Below are 23,848 nucleotides of genomic sequence, written 5' to 3'. Positions count from 1 at the left end.
AGTTTTAATCCAGTTCCATGAAGCAAATATTAACTGCCATGAGCTTTCTATCAGTTTTGATTATTTTCCTCTTATATTTACAGACAAATATATGTACTTTGTCAAACTGAGAATTACTTTTATTACTATCAATCTATACATGACAACTGTTCTTTACTATTCATGACAAGAAAATCTTACAGTTTAAGGGTTATTCATGACGGGTTGGTTTTTGTGGATTTGTTTTTTCTTTTTCTAAGATTCTCACTCACTACAAGCATTGAAACACACATGTAATAATATTTTAAGTTTACTAAACACACACACAACTTGCTATGTGGCTAAACTTCTTCAGTGATACTTTCACTATCTGTGGCAAGACATTGGTGATTATTTTACACTACCCTACAAGTATTCATCGCACTGCCTCATATCAGTTTGCTTCCACACAGCAAGAATCAGCTTTTCCAGGAGTTATGAGAACCACTGTTTCCAGCCTTTTCAATGATAATGCCTTTTCCTTGAGGTTATCTCTTCCAAAGCAGGAAGCCCTATTTCAATACTCAATAAAAGTATTTTAAAATAACATTTTTTTCACTTGTTCTTGTTTGTGACAAGAGGTTTCAGGTCACTGCATGTGCAAGTTTGCGGCGGAAAACTGGGTCGCAGTACTACTGGGCACATCTTCACCTCAAGCCAGAAAGACCAATCCCTTAAACGCCTTGCTGAAGTAGGCTCTCAGGGCTTACACCTGTGATATTAAAGCCAACTAGCTTGAAAGATGAAGCATTAACAGAGATGTTAGGCTTAAGTAAAAAATGTCAGGTTTAATGCCAATATTCACGATCCCATGCAGGCCCATCAAAAGGAGAATTAATGGGCTACAGCTTTTTAACTATCAATATTTAAGCATCCTATCCACAGCTTAAGTACTTGCTTTGTTAACTACTGGGAATCTATCCCTTATCCACCCTTTTATATCAACAAAAAAAGGTAAAAAGAGGTGTAGTGCCTCACACTTTTGATTTGATAGTATTTTCCCTTCCCCACTGTCATAAATTTCTACCTACGAAACTATAAAGGAGAAAACTCACTAAATCCTCACGTTTCGTTGTTTGCTATTCAACAGTCAGAGCACAAAGCAAATAAGCAGCCTTGCAGAGGGAACAATGACACATTGACTCCACGTGCCACATTTGCGAGGAGCTTCCACATCCCGCTTCAGCCAAGAGCTGCGGGTGATGTCCACGCTGACGGCTGAAGGCTCTTCCAACACCACGCACACGATGACACTCGTCTGTCTTCCCTACGGCAAGGAAAGCTTTGGGTAGCGTTGGAAGACGTTCCCCAAAGTGCTCCGAGAGGCCAGGTGCCCCGGTACCCCCCGTGTGCTGTGGTGCCATCAGGGTGGACGGTCCCCAGCTGGCCGGGTGCCCCTCGCCTCCTCTCTGCCACACTAACAGAGCAGCCTCCAGACACGTCGGCAGAGAACTCTTTGCGCAAGGTCCCTTCCGTGCACACAAACCAGCGTTTGCTGTCAGGAAAGTAAATCTGAGCGTCTATTATTCACAAACGTCAACTATACGGTATGTCTTATGCAAACATTGTGTGCATATGGACACTAGATAAAGCCACCCACAAGATCTCAGTACAGCATACTCTAATTCACACACGCTGGCACTGTGTAATAAGCCAAAACGTTCTCCAAGAACAGGATTCATGTTTCACTGCAAATATGGTTAGGCTTTTTATTCAGAGCTACACAGTTATTACAGTTGAGAAGGCCTGACAGTATCAAAGTTGATCACAGTTCTAATTATAACTTTTAATATGCTGGATTTTATTCATTCCTCCTCCTTTTCGACCTTGATGTTTTATTCCCAGCTATTCAAGGCTGAAGACTCGTAAATGAAAAGAGAAACTTTTATTTTTTTGAGTATAGATGTTGCTGGCTGTTGCCTATTCAGAAGGCAATCTGCACAAAAAAGAGTTCAGGGTATAATTATTTAACAGCCCAGAAGCAAATCCCAAGAAGGCAATTACCGAGGGTACCTGCAGCATCCCAACAGATGTATTAGAGCCAGGGGGAAAACTGCTGAGCTTTCGGCTGTGAAGGAGTCAAGGCCATCAGGAGGTTCCAGACCTGAGATGGACCGCAACCAGATGAGGCAACTGCTTCAAGGTGAACGAGCAGATCTTGGCCCCAGGCAGCCTCCACTCAACAGATGTACAAGCTTTTCCCAGGCTTCCCTGGGGCAGTCAGCTCTCCAAGACAACTTTTTCCTTTTTATTTCTGCCCCTTGCCCTCCTTCTGAACCCCTACACCAATGCGGTGCCCAATTTCAGCAGTTCCTTAAGCACCAGCCAAGTGAACCCACTTCTTGTCATGCCTTGTCACGGCCTTTATCAGATGGAAGACAAGATTATAGATTTGTGTCCTTTTTTATATTCTCAAAATAAAGGACACAGCAAAAACCTCACTTTGTGTGCTCCTGAGATGTGTAGATTCAACAAACTAGAACTACATTAGACATAAAACAGCTGAGTAGCGTAAAATAATTTACCTCAGACGAGGACCTGAGCTGGTAATTTCAGTGGGAAAAATATATCTATGTACTTGAGAAAAATGAGAGAGATGTAGCAAATGTTAAAGTAACCATTATAGCATATTTATCTACGAGGCTCCTCCAATCGGAGTGAGCCATTTAGCGCAAAATAAACATTGTGGGGCATGTGCAAGTGCATCCTAGAGCCTGTGCATCTCCTTCCGTATGGCCACTACCTCACTGAGCCACCGCTCTGAACCAAGTTTAACTTCTGCAGTTACAGTATCCACAGGGAAAATACATCTTCAAGGATTCAGTTCACAACCTATCACCAAACCGCCTGACTCATCCTTGCAGGGCTCCCAGCAGGTTCATGTGGAGCACTATAAAGGTAATACAGTTTTACAAGTTGTCCACTTTAATCCAGCGAAGACCTCAACTATGGCCAGATTTAATCATCTGAGGAATCAATGTGGCCCATTTCATTGCATTTCCTCTCCAGTAGCAGAGTCCCACAGCAGCATCCTGTCCAATCTGCTACGCAATTAAATTTTAAAAAGCATATAAAAGGACATCATCAGTTAGTCTTAAAAAGTCCGCTGAATGTATACAGAACAAAGGAAGTATTTTTATGAAAACCCACAAAAGACAGCATGAAATGAGCACCAAACTGATTTAACGTTTCAATACTTTTAAAGAACACCAGTCAATGCATTTTTTTCAACACTGCACCTAAAGAAAAATCTTCAGTTTACTGGAGTAAAAGGTTTAAATTCAGTAATATATCTCAGTTATGTCAGGGTATTGACTTTCTGCAATTCACAGAATTCCCTGACCTTAATCGAGCACGGTATTTAAGCATGAACTTCATCTTAAATAAGGCATTGGTTTTCAAACTTCAGTGGAATTATTCATGTGCTTCAAACCAGCCACACGCAAAGCTTCTGCTCCTGCCCCTCTGCTGTCGGTTATCAGTTTCCATTAGGTGTGCGAGTTTTTCATAGGGCACTAGGCAGCAGAAAAATACCAGAAAAGGAACAACGCTGTTATTAGAAGGAAGTCTGGGTGATGCTCGCTCATCTGATCTTGTATCATTTTTCTGCCCTGTCACCTCCTCTACAATTTCCTACCAAAAGCACTTGCTCCACATTTCCTTTTCTATCCCGAGAGATGTTACTATATGGAAAAATATCTGCTAGCTCTTGGCTTGCACCTGGCAGGAGCAGGGTACAGCCTGAAAAGCCCGTCCCTCATCTCCTCGTCACCGTTGACCCAGGTCGGTGTGCTCTTGGCGTGTTCCTCACTCAAGCCATAGGGACGGGGTCTGGCTCGGTTCGATGCTCAGCTTTTCCCTTTCAGACTTGGACTTCCTCAGAGGCTGAATTTTAGGTACAGCCGGGGAGAGATAAAGCGAAATAAACGTTCATTGTGGGAGGAATTACCCTAATATTACCCCAATACAAAGTCTCCTCTACCAATATGTGTAATCCCCAAAAGAAGAGGGATAAGAGCTACAGGTATTAGTCACTTCTGTGTCAATACAACTGGTTTGCTCTAGAACTTGAACTCACATAATTTCCTCAACACAGGACTTTAACCGAAGTGGTCACATTGACAGAAAATGTGTTTAGAGTCAGGACTTTAATTGTTACATATAGGATTACAAAGTAAGGATTCTGATAATGAAGAAAGGTGTGTTTCTTTCACTGACCCTAATTAATCCTTGGGGGGAAGTAAAAATAGAAATATTTTTATTGACTTTAGCATTTGCCAAAGCTGCATTTATATGAAGATCATGACCAGATTCTGCTTTTTACAAACACAAATTTATCTCAGGAGTCTTGTGAGTAGGGAAAAAATTGCAAAACCCACCAGACTACAGAAAGACTCTGAACTGTTTTCTTCTCCTATTAGCTGTTTTTCAGTGTATGCTTTGCTGCCAATATCATGCAGCATTTTATTTGTTTGCTGACCAGATGGCTGAATATTTTCAAACAGGAAAAAAAAAAAGCAACCCACAGCAAATAAGACATTTTTTACAATTTTTAGCTGAACCTTCATCGATACTCAACTTTGGGAATGATGCATTTTTTTATGAATTGGGGGGGGGGGGGGAAACATGACAAAAAAGAGACTGATGATGCCTGTAACATCAGAGGGGGGTCACGTTTGGGAGGTTTAGCTCAGGAACTTCTGCCTGACTCGCAACCGCTTGTCTCAGGATAGGACCATGCCCTTTGTGAGTGCTTAATTGTATTATGTGTCTGAAATAATAACCCTGTTCATTGAACAAAGCAAGATCTTAAATCACAGCCTGACAAGAAAAATATGTAACTGGATATTCTTATGAGGAAGCCTCATCCAATATTGCCCTCTTGGGTTGCCTCCAAGCCCACAGAGTCCATTTCCACTGCAAGAATAACTAATAAATAAAACCAAGGACAAGCTAGCAGCCCAAGGCAGCCTGAGCTAAGCAAATGATGGAGAAAATGCATCTTAGATTTAACTCGGCCATCGGCTGCCTTCAGCTCCTAGATTCTTCTCTGTACTCACCCTGCTAACCCCAGTCAAATGATGTCCAGTAGCAGGGTCTAGCCAAGCCCTGCTCAGCGCACACTTCTTCCGAAGTCCAGATTTACCCATAGGGCTAAGGCAGCTCTTTAGGCAGCTGCAAATCCAAATTTGTTAGCATTTCTAGCAGCTAGATGGTGCCTGGAGCTACAAGCTTCCCTCTTGTGTAGGACTAAGGCTGGGTCGAGGTATCAGCCAGGGGCTGACAGCAGTAGGCAGAACTTTGGCTGCGGCACCATTAATCCCTCTTCAAGGGACAGGGCAATGCGTTATTGCAAGGGCTGTATCGTTCAAATCAATCAGCAGTGACTCATCAGCCCACGGATTTTGGGGAAAGGCAGGACAAGGAAGAGATCAGAGTTTTGCTCAGACGCATTCATGAGCTGTCCCTTGCTATTGATTGCGCCCACGAGATATGACCCAGTCTACAACATGAAGAAAGAAATGCATTCATAGCTGGTTTTCCTGCCCGGGTAATGCAGTCAGCCTGTAATCATGCACATTGTAAGCAATCATAAATTGAACACCCGCCTTTTTGCACTGGGAAATTAAATCCAAATACAAGGTCTAGCCCATTTGACAAACAGTTGCAATAAATTACAAGCTGATCATTACAAGGAAGCTTACATGTTAGGTTTAAACCTGCATATATCATAGACAGAAATTTACACTGGCACGAGCTTGATGTTAATTATTCCCTGGATAGGAAGGGACTCTGCTGTGTGATAACGTGCCTTTTGCAGGAAGCCGCTACAAGGCAAACCAATAAAACTCTCTGCTCACAAACAGCTCTCCAGAACTAAGGACCAAGGCTGTGCTCCTGCTGTGCTTCCATTTTAATTCAGCAGTTCAGAGGCAAAGATTTAGGTCCCTTCTCCAGTGTAATCAGGTCATTGCGGAGACCTAGCTCCACCACTGCGATGCCCCAGCCTTATCAAAACACCTTCACCCCTGCAGCTTACAGAGCACTGCAAAGCAACCTTGCAGCTTCTGTAACAGCTAAGGTAATTAAATTACAGTGGAGATTAATTCCCCTGATGGGTCCAGATTAATTTTACTTTAGATAACTAGAAGTTGAGCATCTACCTGACATATGCCAGAGTCCCTCTGTAGTCAGTGGAAGAAAATGGGCACATTCAGCAGAAAAATCACAGCACCCTTTCAGGATGGGAAAAATTAGTCTTGAAGTGTGATTGCCTCTGTCTTGACAACTAGACATTTAGGTCAGACTAGATGCCTAAGCTGTACAGTTAAAAGCAAGATAAGTCCTTTCCATGGTATGAAATGCTGGTTCTGCCCAGTGCTCAGCTACTTCCACAACACTAGGATCTCATGCTTGGACTATGCATGGATCACTGGAGCAAGTTTTCTGTTCACGCTTATTTTCTGCTGTCCTGAAGAACTACGAGGGTGCTACATGCCCTCCTAACATGATAGGTATTCAGTGAACTGTACCCAGTTATAGTCATTCCATGACAAAACTGCCTCCACTCATCTTTATTGTCTAACTGGAGGACTACTGGGGGACTTCATCACAGCTTCTACCGCAAAGTCCCATCCTGTGCCGGCTTTCATGGGCAAATCCACGTCAGGGAGCACATTAACAAACTTTGGGGCAATCTTGACAGTTCAAGGACCAGAGCTCTTCGGGCCCATCACGTTTAGCAGGCTAGAGACTGCCTGTGAAAGCAGGATTTTGCCCCAATAATTTACTTTTATTCCCAGCATGTGCAGTGCCCAATGAGGTGCCTCTGGATCTCCCCATCAGACTATCTACAGCGTAAATGCTAAAGTTGAATAATGGCAAAGTTTGTTAATCAGATTGTACTTTCAGTAACAGTCACATAAAGCCTCCCAGAACCTCGAGTCAGGCATCGTTGCTTCCACCCCATCAAATTCATATGACTTATTTAAGTGCCACAGGACCTTAAAACACCATGCAACTTGGCTCCAGTTCATTTAATTCTCCAGGTTTTCGCTTCACAAGGTTCACATTCTCCAACTCTTCTCTGCAATACTGAGGGGCTGACTTACCTTTTCCTTTCCCCCTTATTAAATGAAAGCTGCGATTCCTGCATAACCACATGATGAGGCTTTAAGGAAATCTTTTCCCTTGTTTAGCAAAGCAGTTCAAGAGATTAGCAGGTCAGTATTGCAATGGGCAATGCTGCAAATCAGCTTTTTTTTTTTTTTTTTTAATTTAAAAGCTGGAACTAAAAAGCGTTGACTCTTCAGAGAAGCCAGCAAACATTTAAGTAGGGTTGACTTTAAGTGCAGTTAAAAATACTGCAAAACAAAAAGATATGGGAATTGATTCTTTTTTATATTATGGCTCCTCTTAGCTAGGTCAAGTGTGATTCTGATCATCGATCACAGCTATTTCAGTAGAATTGCAAGTCTCAGTGCTGAACTATTTGTGATACCTGGTCTGTGCATCCCTTAAAGGATGCCTTGACACTAACAGGACATGTTGTTTTGGTGCAGGATTGAGCAATGCCTCTGGATCCCCTGCCTTTCACCATGCAGAGGCTAACACAGAGCACAGTGGGCTTCCAGCCAAAAAAAAAAGAGAATTCAGAGTCCTGGTGAATCCTATATTCAGCATCAAAAACAGGCATTAATCGACAGAGTCACCCTGTCTGGTCTTCTGGAAGAGGACACGGTTGGCCTGGGTTCAGCTATTACTTGAGCAGCTCTAGGGGAGACAGCCATTACTTTACTAACCAGGACACTTGATATTCATCACAAGGCAAGACAAGCTGCTCATCAGCAGGTCTGCAGGGCAGGTGCTTGCCAATAAAGGTGCGGTGTGAAGAGCTGAATCATTTATCCTCTCCAATTCTACAGAGCAGCATCCCCCCAGCATCTCTGAGATGCACGTCAGCTCATATTCCCTCCGTGCAAGCATAAATCCTGCTGTAAAGGAGTCTGGTTAGGGCCTCTGTTTCTTTCCTTTCAAGAGAAGTCTGAATTTTTTAAAAATCGGATGAAATAAGACCAAACAAAAGAGCGAAGAAAAGAACTTTCTTGGGAAATCTTTCTTTTTCTTCATTTGCTTTAAGGAGCCACAGAGCTGGAGATAAAAAGCAGCTAACCAGAAACAAGCAGCATTTGATCAGCACTGTTGACCTGCCAGCAGGAGGGAGCCATGGATATAAAAGGCTGGGAAAAATCAGAAGTCATCCATTTCTGACGTACGTCTCTCAAAAGACACAGCACCACCCCTACGTGTGTATAAAACACGGCCGCCCTGTGTGAAGATCTTCCTTTGAGAAACTTCAGAGAGTAAGTACAAAACCAGAAGGATTTCACCTGCCACAAGAAACACTATGGGAAATTAACACTTTAAGAGTCAACAGCTGAGGTCTAGCTCGCCTTTACCCTTGAGTTTGCTGCTAAAAGTTGCCACCTCAGTGCATTTTAGTTTTCTGGGACAGTACAATCAATTTAGACACTGATTTCTCTACTGTTAAATGTATAGTGTACTTTATCAAGCCAGCAGCAATTATGTTAATGGAATCTTCAGGTTTTGCACTCCCTATCGCTTCCTCCTCTAGCATGGTTATCTGATGCATTTCAATTTTCTGACCATATTCATTACATCAAAAATACCTCTAAGCATGTTCAGGTCAGTTCCAACCTCAGAGGGAAAGTTCACCCTTTCCCCAAAGCAGGGGGTTTTCATCAAATTGGATTATAAGATTAGCATTAGTAACCCACATTGGTAATTATTATATAAAAAATAGCTCTTTTGGCTGTGTCTACCCTGGTAACTGGAAGAGGTCCAGTGTTGTGGAACAGCTCACCTTGTTTACATGAGTTTCTTCTCCTGATGCTCCTGTACTCGGTAGGATGGGCATATCCTTTTAACCAATCCTAAACACCCTGAGCCACTTTTCTGTGGATTATCCCTGGAAAATATTTGCACCTCTAAGGTGGAACGAAATCTAAACAAATGAAAACTGAGCTTCCCAGCATTTTCACCACCAAATAACACAGTTCCTATCATTTTTGTAGGTACTTTCCAATAATCTTCAAGTACCACCATAAACCATCTCTGTTATGTGTTACATTTCTTGACCATAAAACACTAACAGGTAAGAGAGGTTAATACCATATCAGCAAGGGAAAATGGGATGAGTGATTTGCCCTCTTTGTAGCAGTAAAAATTCTCTGTCAAAGGAATTTTCTAGCTGGGAATAGCCTGTCATCTGAAATTATTTTTTTTTCATTGAAAACATATCTTACAGGCAGCCACCTTTCCTTACAGAGATGGCACTTGCATCTCTTGAAGCCAGAGCACCGACCTCCACAACAGAGAGCAACAACCCAGTTCTTTCACACCTTTAACACACAAATCTCTCATTTTCATCTTCTTATATCAGGAAATAGAATCCCCTTGCCATTATCTCAGTGTAAATCCAGGCTAGCTCTATCCAACCAAAATTCTATGTTCTAGAAATAACAGGGGACCAGCCTTGTGCCTGGTGGGTCCCAAAGCTTCCTGCACTACTTGTAGCCCCTCAGAGACTAAACACTGAATCATCTCTGCCATACACCCAGCTAAACACTAACCTTTTTCTTTTTTTTTTTCTCCTTTTTTTTTTTAATTTTTTTTTTTTAGCAGGTTAGTTTTCAGCTGAATCAACGTTTGCTCTGACTCAGCACACAGAGACAGGATCGTCAGTAGAAACACAGGGCAGCCAGCAGCTCAGCTGCACGTGAAATCTTAGATCATCTTAAATCAGCTGTGAGCCTGTGTCCCAGGTGCACAGCAATTACTGTCCGGCACTATTTATAAAAGTGAGCATCACCATGTTTGTGAAGCAAGGTCGTTATTAGATTTGGCTAATGTTTTGCAATTGAAAGTTTTTTGTTTGTTTGTTTGTTTTAAAAAAGGACGTTGACAAAAAGAGGGATTTTAACTATTCCTCTTCTTCAAAACCAGAGATTTTCTCTTTCAAAAGGCTGAAAACCAAAATGTTTCCACTACAAGCAGCCAAAACCTAAACAGATTTTTCAAGTCCAGGATAAGAGCTAAAATATAACCAAGGGAGAGTGGGAAGAACACTCTTTTCCAAGCAGGTGTAAGAGTTAGGAATGACACAGCCATGCTGGATACCAGCACGGGACCTTCACAGTAGCAGCACCTAGAAAAACCTTGGAGACATCTGGGAGACATGTGGGACCTGTTCCCAAACCCTGTTTGCTTTGCTGAGCATGGGGTCCCACTTCCAGGCAAGGCTTTCCCTTCAAGTGATCCCAGCGTTTCTGACCCAGGTCATCAGCCAGCATAAAGCCATGCCCAGTCCTGCTAAAGCCTTCCCAACCAACACCCGGTGGAAAAAGTGGCCCGGAGGAGGCAGCTGACAACCCAAATCACTGCAGACACCCATCCTGGCACCCAGCTCAGTGATGGTCCCCACCAGCACCATGCATGGATGTGTCAGGAACCCCAGCAGAGCTCCTGTCCAAGCTCGCCCTCCCTAAATCTACACAAGTTATGAGGAACAAAGGGGAGAAAATAAAATCATGGGCTTTTTTATAGATGATAAATACTCATCCTGAACAATCAAGTGGTGTTTGATAGTGGAAGAAATGCAATCTTGTGTTGGCTTAATGTCTACCACTCTTTCAAATTTATGGTCTGTTATAGCAGTTTCCACTGCGCCTAATTTTCTTATTCTTGAGTCATTATGACCACGGCTCACTTTCCATTTTTTATACCAGCATCTGTCCTCCTTCTCAGGTTTCAATCCTGACACCTCACCGGTTCCTCCTGTGCTTCCCCCCACCTCCCACCTTGGTCTGCCTACCTGCTGCGGTGGCACTGCTTTCTGCTGCGGTACCTGTGTCTCAGCATCTGTCTTCTCACCTTTTGTGCACCTGTTTCCACTCCATCGCCTTTATTGTCAGCAGTTTTATCGCATGGTTTTTTGCTCTTCTTTCCTCATCTTTATGACCATCCATCACAGTGGCAAATGGAAGCTGTACATTTCTCTTTTCACCTCAAAGACACAAGTCTGCATAGCAAGAGGTGATAAAAATAATATGATCTGTCTAGGACTCTTTCCACAGCTGCCTCTGCTGACTATGAACTGTTCATAAATTAAGAGTCTAAGGTGTTTCAGGGTGTTTAGAAATGAGGGAATACAACACTGGATCACCCCAGCAGCTGGTATAGATAGCTCCTGCTTTGTTGCCAAAATAGCCAGTGCAGATGCTTCAGAGAGAGGGATAAGGGTACCAATAAGAGACAGCGAGGGAACAGACTTAGGAGAATTCCTTCCTAAATGTTTAGCAATGAGCTAATCCCTTCGGAGGTTTTAAGGCCTCTAGAAACAGAGACTAAATGAATCCCAGAGATCAAGAGGTTGTTTACAGTGACATGAAAAGAAAAAAGTATTACCTTTTAAGAGTAATAACATTTACCCTTTCAAGTGCACAGAAAGCCTTTTTATTTCTACCTTGTCCTACAGATTTGCATCTCATTAATTTTCTCTACCCCATGCATTAATGCATGTTCTTCTTTCTCTTCCTCCCTCAAGTTACTCCCTCCTTACTTAGACAGCACCACCCTCTGCTGTGATCACTATATGCTTATTAACCAGTCAAAGAACAAACACAACGTTCATGGTTCCTGAGTGCTAATAAGGCACAAAAATACTCTTACATGTTTTGTTCTTTTTTTTTTAATCATCCGCCCAACTTATTTCACCATGAGCACACGGGCTGTCTCTACAGAGCCATCCACAATGACCCCAACCCTCTTCCCAAGCAGGTACAGTTCACTTACAATATCAGAGCGTATAAGATACTCGGATTCCTTCCGGCAGACATCCCTGTTATTCCTGCCACGTATATCAGGTGGCAAGCATGCTGACTTTTATCTAGCTTTGTCACATAACATCCTTCCAAGACTGACAGGTATCTCCTCTCCATCCTTTACATGGAGAGACAGAACTTCACCTCGCTTCCCAGGCTGCTTAGATTAGTACCTAGTACCTTGCTTTAAGATACTAATAACCTTAAAATACTTCACACTTAAATTAGACCCACCCCATTTTTTTAACCTTTTCTCATCATGAAAATTGACAAAATTCAACATACTTAATCCGCTGTACTTGGCCCAGTTTCAAGTTCATGCTTCCCCTCCCTCCTTAAGACTTCCTTGGCTTTGTCTTGCAAGTGATTTTATAAAAAAGATTTTCTCATTGTCCAAATAAATTTATTCTATCATTTTTATCTTCTCCAGAAGTATTCCAGCAGATGTACAAAAATACTTTCCCTTATAGAAGGCATTTAACATTACCCTTTCCATTCACTTAGTCACTTTATAATCCTATATTTGGGTTACCTGCCTACTGAAATGGCAGGTAAACCATCCAATGTAGCAGAATCACGTTTATTATCTGTACCAGAACCATATGTGTTTGCTCTCAATCTGCATAGTGACTGAGACTCAAACAGGGAGTATGAAAGAAAACATTTTTGCCAGCAGCTCAGATACTCCATAACTCTCTTTGCAAACAATTTGGCTGAATGGGAAGTAAGAGAAGAGTCACTCAGTGATTTTTTTTTTATGGTTGCAAAAACAACAGAGAGAAAGGAATGATGAAATAAAGAGAAGATCCATTTAGGCTGAGTATCAGTTAAAATGTCCTAAAAGCAAAATCTTTTCAGATTTGGGCAATTCTAAGGGGAAGCCAAAGAAGATTCATTCAGTTGGAAAGTTTAGAAAAAGCATAAAACACTGGAAAACAAGATGTAGCAAAGATGCTCTCTGCAGTGGCAGGGGGGTGGGCATGAACATCTCATCATTTCCATCGTAATAGCTGAATGTGTATTTAATGGCAGTGAAAAACACGGGTGTCATCAACTCCACTTGAAGTCATAATTTATGCAACACATGAAACATTTGCATTAGTATCCCGCTCATCATTGGCATAAGCAGAACGAGTTCACCAAGCAGTTATTCTTCTACCACTGTCCTAATTTAAGTTACCAAGTCACCAGAAGCACAGGATACAGCAGTGGGTGTCCCCAGCTTCTGCACCCCAGAGGTACCGCGGCCATCCAAGCCTCCATCTCTTGAAGATGAACCTAAATCACCTTCAAACTAGCTGCTGGCATCAGAGAGCTCAGGGAAAGCTCATGATGGTAATGGACACCACAGCCTGGACTGAATGCTATTATGCCAGAAGCTTATGGCTATATCAATTTAATCCCAAAACCCACGGGAATACTCATTTGAGCTGCTCGTACACTTGGTTTGCAGCACAAACATACCTTTCCTAAAGTGCTGAACTACGACAGTCCCTGATGAAAGAAACCAATGACAAAAAGGTTTCTGGAAAGTGACATTGCTATACATTATTATTTTTACTATCTATGTTATCAGAGCACCATGGAGCCTCAGGCATAGCCAGAGATCCCACTGCTCCAAATGCTGTACCAGTGCAGAAATCTCAGAAACTGGCAGATAGCCGTATTTCTCATAACAGTGAGGAAACAGAAAAACAAGCTGTCAGGGAAGGGAGGGGGGAAAGTGCAGCTAAAGGAAAGATCCCCTATAGATTCAAAATTAACCACCTGCCAGTGCATTAAGCCTTGTGCTTCCCAAGCCTTTTGGGTATAACACAGTAAGACCTTTACTAAGTCTTCAAAGGGCTGCAATACCCTCTAACAGGCTGTGCTTTCTCATTGCGCGACTTCATCCCTGCCTGAGTCTGCCCAAACCAGAGTCCATCACAACGGGAGCTGTCATGATTTTAATGGCAATAAACCCAGTTCACTCGAATTAGGCTGAATTAGGGCAAACGGCAAAGTTTTGAGACTGATGCATAATAGCCAGGTATTAGCCGTGTTTTACATGAACTATTAACTTTTGTTCTTCCTTTTTGTAAATCAGCTGATCTGCTACCCTGGTTCTTTGCAAGCTTTTTTTCTTTTCCCTCTCCATCCAGACACGTTTAGAATTATATTCCCTGGGACATACGATTGCATGGCTGCACATACACACCAGCACAAGTAACGTACAGCTTTTTAACCATGTGAGTGAGGGATGTCCCTGTCTCAAAGAGTATTTAAGTGAAACTAAAGTAAAACAACAATGTCCATCCTTCTGAAAAGAAAGCAAAAGAACTCGGGTCCAGATCCAAAGGGGCACAGAAGTGGGGCACGGGAGAGAATTTGCACACGTAAAGCCCGATATGTAATGCTCAAAATACCAGCTCTGTGCCTTTGGTACCTCTGCTTAGATTCAGCTGCCACCTCTCACCATCTGCAGAGGTTCATTTTCTTAAGCAAACAGTTTAGGATGAGATCAGCTCTAGAAGGGCCTGTTTCCCTTCACTAGCTGAAAAGGGAGATAGGTAATTCAAAGCAGGTGGCTACCTAAATCTCCCTCTCTGAGGCTGACCAACGTTTAGGAGAAACATGCCCAAAACAGCCACCGATTTGAGTATCTCACATGTCCCCCTACTGCAAGATTTCCCATGCTAGACGAGCACTGAGCTCTCCCACTGAGGCTTTGCTACTTGGAAGACAAAAAGTCGATTCAATAGGCAAAGAGGGAATATTCCCCGGGTCGGGGATGCCCGCTTTCACCACAGGGAGGAGACATGGGCTTCTGCACCCCCAGCCGAGGAGGTCCCACACTGCAATAGCCCCCCAAAAATGGATCAGGACCCTTCGCCAGCCGAGTGCTCCGACCTGGCTGCAGTCACCCACCCCCAACCCAGTCTGAGCAAATACAAATCAGTTCTTGCTAAACAGCGCAACTGCAGTAGGAGAGGTGAGGAAGCTCTGTTTCCAGAGCATCCTCGGAGGGGTGGGAGAAAGGGGACTGACCGCTGCCAACCCACTTACAGGTTTCTGCTTTGCTAGAGCAGTGCCCCAGCCACCGAGACCTGTTTGGGAAGGTGGTACCCAGCCTCCTCACCCCTACACCTCGATTTAAAACACGGGGAAGACCCACTTGCTCTTTAAAAGCAGCAGAGAGGATTTCCCTGCATGTAGGAGTGTGGATGGAAACCCTGGAGCAGAGGCTCAGCCTCGGTCCCCTCCATCGGGGCTCCTGGGCCACCCAGGGCTGAGCATCCCTGTCCGGCACCCTCGGCTCCCGCATCCCGCACAGCCCCGCAGAGCGTTCCCTGCTCCGAAACCACCGAGTCCCTCCTGTTTCGGGTTTTTTATAGCAGGAGAGAGGCAGAAAGTTTCTCTCCCCATGTCACACGCTCGGCTCAGCCTAGGACACCCCGGCCTGACACAGGGAGGTCGGGACACCTCCACACCCCCCCACACCCCCCCTTAGTCTCCTTTTACACGGCTTTAACACGGGATTTAGAAAAGCAGCGAGCCCCCCCTCGTTCGGAGGGGGGCTCTGCTATTTCCACGCACCGAAGGGAGCAGCAACAACCCAAGGGGGGGCTTCGCGACCGACGGTTAAGGGGCCCGCTCCACGCGTGATGCAGGGGGGGATGCTCGGCGGAGGGTCCTTCTCCGTGGGTCCGACCCCACGGACAGCGCTGGGGGAAGCAACAACGACCAGCAACACACACACACACACACCCCCCATTCCCGGGCTGCCACCCTCCCACCCGCGCATCCCCAACCCCCTGCCACGGGTAGAGAAAACCCCAGAGGAGGAGGAGGAGGAGGAAGAGGAGGAGGAGGAGGAAAAAAAAAAAAATCTCACCTCTTCGCAGGGAGGCAGCTGCAGGGCGGTCGCCTGCCAGCCCAGCAGCCAGCAGTACAGCCAGGCTCTCCCCGGGTACCCCCGCTCCGCTCCGGCCCGCCGCATCCTCAGCAGCATCATCCTCATCCTCCTCCTCATCCTCCGCCCCGGCCGCGCACCCCTTCCCCACGCCGCACCCGGGGGTGGGAGGGCTCGGGGGGGGGGTTTAGAGGGGGGGTTTAGGGGGGGGTCTCACCGCCCCCTGCTCCTACCGGAGACCTTCTCCCTGTCCCGGCCGGGAGGCATAACCCCGGGGGGGGGCACGGACGGCAGCGGCCCCGCCGGCCGGCACCGCTAAAGCCGGGAGGAGGGGCCGGGAGGAGGAGGAGGAGAAGGAGGAGGAGGAGGAGGAGGAGGAAGGCTGGTAGCGCAGGCGCATGCTGCCGAGGCTCGTCCAGCCCTGCCGTGGCTAAGCGGGAGAACGCCAGCATATCCCCCCCCCCCCCCCGGTTGGAAATCCCCGGCCCCCAAAACAGGCTGCGGGGGTAGGAACGGTCCTGGGGGGGGGGTGAAATCCCCCCTGCGGGATGCCGGTGGCAGGGCTGTCCGTGTGTCCGTCCGTCCCCCCCTTCTCTCCTCCTAAGGTGGGATCCCGGCAGCGCCTCCTCGCCAGGGCACCACAGCCACCCTGCTCCGGGGGGGGGGCGGCCAATGGGTGGCCTGACCCAAATTCTTGTGATGCCCAGAATTAGGCAGGCTTCTCCCCCAGCGGTCGCCTTTCAGCCCGGGTTTTGTCTCCCTTTCCCCAGCTGCTCCTTCCTAACGGAGCGTTTCGCTGCCTGGGGGCACTGGCAGCCCTCTGCCCCCCCCAGCATCTCCGCCAAACCTCCCCAATTTCCACCTCCCTCCTGCCTCTTCCCTCCTTTCTGCCTCCTCTTATCTAACCAGCAAAACCCAGCACAGACACAGCGCTCCTCATCGTTAGCACACTATGTTCCCGCTCCTATTGATCCACCTTTTCAAACTCCAATACACAGCCCGTTGTTTTTCTTTACTTCTAATTTGTTGAGTGACACTTTTTTTTTTTTTGGCAATTTTACCGCAACTCCTGCTCACCGTGGTCCAGGTTTGACTCAGCCTTTATTCATCTCTTGAAAAGAGATGAGTCGTCTGAGGGTAGAGTCAGATCTTCGCCTCCATCACGTAACCCCTCTCGCCATCCCTGGCTGGTGTCATCGCTGTGACTGTACGCTAACACAAAAATGGTTTAATTTGCTCATTCTGTGTCATTTGAGGACCTCGCTTGAGCAGTCTGGAAGGAGCTCCGTGATGCTCTGCTAACGGAGACAAGTTTGAAATTTCTCTTTGTTCTCATACTAAGCCTTGTTCTGCTTTTAGCTCCAGCTGGAGGAAGGAAAATGGGTTATCAGTTCTTCTGCTGACGGTCCCCATCCCTCACCAGGGTGCCAAATGAAGCAGCTTGTGTAAACTGTTACACGAAGAAGTCAAATTATCTTTCCAGAAAAAGTGGAGAACAGGATAGAAACTGGAACAGTGCTTTATCTTTTGTGCTCTTGGACCGAGTAGATCACAAAGTCAGTCCCAAGGATTCATTGCTCACCTTAACTATGGGATAAAAGCCCATGTTTGAGGAACACTGATTTCAGCTGGAGCAGTGGTTCTTTTTACATTTGCTAAAATAAAATACACAAAGCTGCAGGCACTCCTAGACCTGCAGCAACAGACTCACCCTGTAAATACATGGAAAAAAATAATGTCAGTTGGATTCATCATGTCTTTCATACAAGGAAAATGGGTATAAGGTCAGCTTCCAGAAAAGCGCACTTCTTGCTGCGGTTGTTGGCCTTGAATAAAAATTCAGGGTGGGAAGCAGACCTGGCAAGGGCTGTTTGAAGAATTGTTTTCTGCAGTACGAGGGTTACTGCCCCCAAAGTGCTACTGATTCCCAGGGACTCTCAAGAAGGCGATGGGGCCACTAATACAGCAACAGCAGGAGTCAGTTCAAGTGAGCAGAATTCCCATATGGTGTAGGGATGGGTGAGAAATGGGAGTACCAGAGTGGTCTTTGTCAGCTGCTCTGTTTGTTCTTTTGTTTCAGTAAATTATTTAATTTTAAAACTCAGAAAGGGAAGAACTCAATTTGCAAATAAAAGGGCTAGATACTCATCTTCAGCGCTCGCTGTATGTTACCAAAAATTACACACTGTCCTCTGTGGGACTTGCTGTCTTCCTAGCAAGAAAAATCACTAAGATCTGAGATTTTTTTTTGTCTTGCTTTAGTTTCCAAATGACAGAAGGTCCAGAAATTTCTCAAGCTTTAAAAGCAATGTTGTCACTTCGGTTGCTGTGCTATTTGAACAGGATCTGAAATGCCTGTGATATTAAATCCTGCAAATCTTACCTGAAGGCAGCATGGCAAAAAATCTGCAGTGCATAGTAAGCATGACGCCAGCAGAAGAAAAAGTATACTACTTAAAAAATTAATCAGCTTAGACAGACATGAACAAATGAGGTGGAGGAAAGCAGTGCTGGATTCGAGAAGCATCATGTAACTTTAACACCAAAAAAAAAAAGTATATAAGGCAGCAGAGCTAAAGGATCTTTAAATCTAGTAAAAGCAGATAGCAGGCAGTGAAACTGGGAGTTTTGAGACCTGTATCTGAAATCTTGATCTAATATTTTGAGTCGAGTGGGGGGATACAACAGTAATTCAGAAGAATCATGCAATCTGAGTTAAAAACAATTGCCCTGCTCTACTAAATTAAAGTACCAAAGAAAAAGAAAGGAAGAAAGCTAAGTAGTAAGTAATCATTTATACTGTAACAACTGTGAGATGTGTCTCAAGCTACATCTCCGGAACGGCGTGTGTTTTATTGTGCCTCTCCATTAGTCTGGTGTAAGTTAAAGATGCTCTTAAAAAGTGTACCTTTGTACTGTTGTTGTAAGCTGTGCCCAGAAAAACCCAACAGCTTTCAAGCATTCAGGATACAGGTTTGTAAACGGTTCTTCCTGACATCAGTGAGATGCTTAAAGTTAATCAGGGACTTTCACGTTTGCGGCTCTCAAGCCATAGGTTTCTCCACTAGCCATTTAGCCGTGGCAGGGAAGCAGCCATATGTCGCTAATGTTAATGACACCAAGTGAAAGGGAAAATTAAATGGCTGCCAGCTACTGTTTGGATGACAGCAATTAGTAACTACACTTGGGATTAGTCAGGCCTGTAGGCTGACATTGGCTTGTGTGGGAATACATCATAGGGTAAATGAAACTATTAACCCTTTTTTGCTGTGCCTGCGTCTGATGAAAACTCCTTAAAACCTTGCCTGCACTCTCATTTCACTGCAGCTTTTGGAAAAGGTAACCAATATAAAGCAATGTCATGGAGTTTCTTCATTGGAACTCATTTTCCAGCATTGGTGACTCTCCATGTGGTTAAATGACGTGACCCCTCTACAAGGGCAACTAGTTTTCCCACAGAAGGTAACGTGTTCTTTTAATTTGCTGACACATCTATCTGTGGGCTCTACTACAGTGTGTTTTGCTCAGACATCTCCTTTTTCTTATGGACCATATATTTTCCCATATAACTTGGCCATCTGTGCACCCTCCATGAGGGTATACTTTATCTGAGATAAAAATTAACACTCTTTCAAGACGTCATGTCATCCTGGTGCTTTGCTAAGTGCAGTTCAAGATAGCCTTAATAAGCTCTTGTTCATGCACATGTTCTTACTTTTGGATTTCCAAACTCTTCAAGCTCTTTGGAAATTCAAGACACATAGCAATAGTAGAAGAATATTCTATACCTGTGCTTCTGGTTCAGCTCTGACCTACTTAGACATCACTTTTACTTTCAAGTCATTCAAAGACCATCGTGAGTCCATCCTAGGATGGTCTGGAGAACCATGCTGAGAAAGCTGACGTGTCAGGACAGAGGCTAAGCAGTCACTATAAAAAATGGGTAACATTTGCAGTGGGATCTCTCTGAGGTTCTCCTGTAGCCCACGGAAGAGTCCGATGCTGGGATTCATCTCACCTAAGTTTGTCAGCCACAGCTTGGGGTACTTTGGGAGTACCATTCACCCTCTCCTAAAAGAGAATTTATAAACACATCAGATACCAGAGTATCTTTTCTCTCCATTAACCTCAGAGGTAGCTCAGATATGGATACATACACATGGTCAAATGAAGCCCACCCTAGATAATTTTCTGCTGCCTAGAGTCCTTTTGAGACAAGGTTCATGTCCTCCAGCTTTAGGTGTGTATTAAGCGGTACATGTCTGACTGGCATATACACTACACTCTACAGCTCCATTTGCATCCAGAGTACAGCACGGTGAAATGGACCTGGGACCGTGGTTGCTGGGCTACGTGATGTGGCTGTGCAGGCTTCATCATGTAGCCGTAGCCTCCCTATGTAAACCCACACCTGCAAAACCCTGGAAAGAAGGCTTTCTGCCTGGAGAAAAGCCAGGATCAGATTGTACTGCCTTTTCATAATTCTCACTCCTATATGTAACATTCAGCATTTATCCCCTTCCCTCCTTTCTTAATACCTTTGTTCCTGAATGCTGTTATTTTCACCTCTCCTCCCTGGAGATGTTTAGAGTGCCTGTATTTTGCTTTTCTAGCAAACTTCATCTTTTGGATCCCCTTTAAACCTCTGGGAGCCTTCCAGTTGTGATCTCTTTGTTCATCCTTTCTCTCACTGTGACTTTAGTTGAATTTTCCTGTAAATCTTGCTCATGGCTTGGCACTAGAAGAGCTCCTTGAATACATACAATTTAATATTGGCTGTGCAAAGGTTAGACATAAAAGACCAAAAGCACTCCTGCACCATTTTAATCTACAGACCCGGAGAAGCGAGGTTAGAGAGGTAAGCTGCCTCGCTTGAATTTGAATCACAAGAAATTCAGCCATAAGAGGAGAATTTCTCTGCTTTTGAGATAGCCACATGATTTGACAGCTCCTTCTTTGCTTTCTAGACTAAGGGGAAAATATTCACCTTCAGTTTTAAAATGTATATACCGGGTGACTTTTCCCACCAGTGCGTATAGAATAAAAAGTGGTGATCACTGCATCAAAATCAGTTAGCATGTTTGTTTTGAGCAAGGAGGAATAGTAGTGGTAAATATTTCCCAGATAACTGGAGATAGACAGCAGGATCAACATCCGAAGCCTTTTACTGTTGCTATTAGAGTTTCTTAGCCATTCATCCACAGATGCCTTTTCCCAGCAGACCTATTTATCTGCTCTCGGGTAGGAAGAGTGTGTTGAGTAATGATGATACTCTTGACTTTGCGTGCAAAACTGAGCCTCGTTAGATGATTCTCAGGGACCCATCGTGACATGGTTATGTCCTAAGAGGACACGCCATCTGGGGGGGTTGGGTGAGCAATCTGAAAAAGTAACATAGCTCTATTTACAGAGCACTAAGTGCAAACTATTAGAAAGCTAAAATCTATACAAGCTGGCTGTGTTGATTTGATGTGTGAACTAAGTTAGGATGAATGACACTGAATAAATAGCTTTCTGCAGTAAAGAAAGGTTATTTGGGCTAATCCTGTATTCATTTCTATAGCGATGCCAGGCATATCGAGGCTGATCATCTTCACTGTAGGTTAGCGAGGGCTCTACAGCTGCTCATCCTTGGCTCTGGGAAAAAGCAGAAAGCAGAGCGGCCTCCGCGCAGTGCTGTGTCGCTGCCCAAAGGGTCCCTACATCACCCAACTTCTCCAGCCACCATTTGTCCCTTGCACCGTCACCACAATGTCAGAGGCCACTATCCCACGGTGTGGTGGAGAGAACTCCCTCTCCCACCCACCCCACCAGAAGCATCTTGCTTCTCCAGAAAAATAAAAATCAAAATGTCACAAGGCTTTCATGTAGCTGGACTAGACGACCTTTAAAGGTCCCTTCCAGTCCAAACCATTCTATGATTCTATGATAGTGTCCCCTGGAAGGAAAAGGGGCTCAAATTTGCTATTGACCAGCTTAATCTTGATGAAGGCTTTTGTGATTAAAAGGCTGCATTTTCAAGGGTCTTCTCAAAGGTCCTTCTGCTTCCCCTGAATCAATGACAACATCTCCTCGCTCTTCAAAAGCTTCAAAGAAAGCAATGCCAGGCTGTCCCAGGGAAATTGGTGGGAGGCATATTGAGCCAACATTAAAATGCTTTGAAAGTCCCACCTGTTTGATAAACAGGAACTTTTGTAGATATGACATATTTTATTACCACATTGTTGCTACGGTTGGCAGCAAAATTAATTGAGCTGACACTGCTGATAGTGTTGACACACGCAATGGCAGCAAACGACTGTAACTCAGTATTAACAACAGTATTGATTTTCTGCTCCTGGGAGAGCCTTTGTAAACTTTCAAAACGCAGTTTTTCCAAATAAAAAGCACCCAACTAAATGTCAGAGATTGTAACAAAGTCCTCTTAGTAGAAGGCAGAGATGTAATTTATCATGTGAGAAGACTGACTCCGATCTGACATGGATGGGTGTGAAATTGCGCTGACACTATGCGAGCACGTGGCTGAAACAGGTCTTTTCAAGGTGACTCCAAGGTGATGCTGTGACCAAGCAGCCTGATCTACCCTGACAGGCTGACCTACAAGTCCCATCTATATTTGTGGGGCTTCAGCTGTGAGGAGGCTGTAGCCACGCACGTTGCACCTGACTCCTAATGCTGGGAAAGTGTGCTCCTGGGGGTAAGGATCTACGTTAAGTTAAAGCAGAGCATGTGGTGTTAGATGGTTTTGCAGCTATGACAGGGAAAGCTTAAAATGCACAGTGCTGTTAGCAGCGCGCTCAGCATCTGGGAGGCTTTTGCCTCCATCATCACCAGTCCTGGAAGCAATAAATACCATCAAACGTGTGCGCTAATGCAAAACCTTCGTAACAACCTCTTCACTCTGTCGGTTATTGCAATTAGATGAGCACAGCTAACTGTCACATGCATCACGTATTTCAGAAGTTATTTTGTCCTAACACTGCGACAGTCGCCCTTTGGGTTTTCTGTAGTTCAGCTCTGTATGAGTCACAGAGTATTTACCCAGTGCATTGGGCTCGGTTATGTTTAATTTCTGAACACAATTTCTGCAGCCATCCAGGTGCCGCAGGCAGATGCCTGAATGCTCACAAATAAAGATTGCATAAACTCTTTGCCTGTCTTGCTGAGTTTCCAGCTTTCCTCTCCTGAAACTCCCACACTTTTTCGCTCATTAAACCCAGCTCGCTCTATTGATCTTCAGGGAAAGGGAGAGGTTTGGGGCCAAACCCAGCAGAGGAGCAGCCCCCCAGTTTGGGGGCTTTCACCCCTTCCCACTCGTCTGGGAGAAAGGACACACAGAGCTGGAGGATGGCTGGGCTTTGCGTGGTTTTCCACAGGAGGAGGGAGCAGACGTGTATGTCCCACAGCAGCCCTGTCCCCACCTTCAGGAGATGCCTCAGAGTCAGCCTTGGTTACTCCACATGTGTTTTCAGGGTGAATTGTCTCTTAAGCAGATGCTCTGAGTCCTATAGATTAAAGAGTATTATGGCATCTTTAGGAGCATAAGCTGTTTCACTCCCAGGGGATACGGCAGTACTTGAACGGGGAATATACCTCTGGCTGCACATGTTTACTTCTCCAGCTCCCTCAGGATGATGTTGTTTTGACACAAAGCCTCAGTTTGATTTGCTCCACAAAATACCGATTGCTCTGTCAGCAACTTTAAATTTGGTAACACACCACAGCCTTCAAAATACACAAATGTAAATTTGCAATTTAAGGGGTGAAGTGATATATTGCACTATAAATAGCCTACTGCATTAACATACCAGCGCTCAAGTGGCACTAAGCTAAGTAGAATACTTGTAAATGTAATTTGGATGCTTTATTAATTGTTCCCTCATGGATTGGCTTTCCTCTTTACCACTTTTCTTGGTGTCTGATTTTTCCCCCTCTTTAAACTGCTGCTTAACTTATTGCCTTACCCAAAGACGCATTTTCCCCAAAGTCTTCCCCAATGCCCCCTTTCCCTACAATCTCACTTGAAAGAAAATAT

At 44.7% G+C, this 23,848-nt stretch overlaps 1 protein-coding gene across 1 annotated transcript in view; it reads right to left on the bottom strand.

Moving 5' to 3' along the window:
• The window catches only part of ELAPOR2 (endosome-lysosome associated apoptosis and autophagy regulator family member 2), a 101,883-nt gene extending 85,800 nt beyond the window's left edge, over positions 1–16,083 (bottom strand). Inside the window, exon 1 of the mRNA XM_075026779.1 lies at positions 15,796–16,083. Within this exon, the coding sequence (XP_074882880.1) occupies positions 15,796–15,933 (138 nt within the window). The 5' untranslated portion in view covers positions 15,934–16,083. The remainder of the gene's footprint in view (positions 1–15,795) is intronic.
• Positions 16,084–23,848: the final 7,765 nt, after the last annotated feature.

This window comes from Buteo buteo, chromosome 4 (genome assembly GCF_964188355.1).
Source record: "Buteo buteo chromosome 4, bButBut1.hap1.1, whole genome shotgun sequence".
In the NCBI taxonomy this organism is placed as follows: domain Eukaryota; kingdom Metazoa; phylum Chordata; class Aves; order Accipitriformes; family Accipitridae; genus Buteo; species Buteo buteo.
Note: the sequence above shows the minus strand (reverse complement) of the source record. Positions and strands in the feature narration are given on the sequence as shown.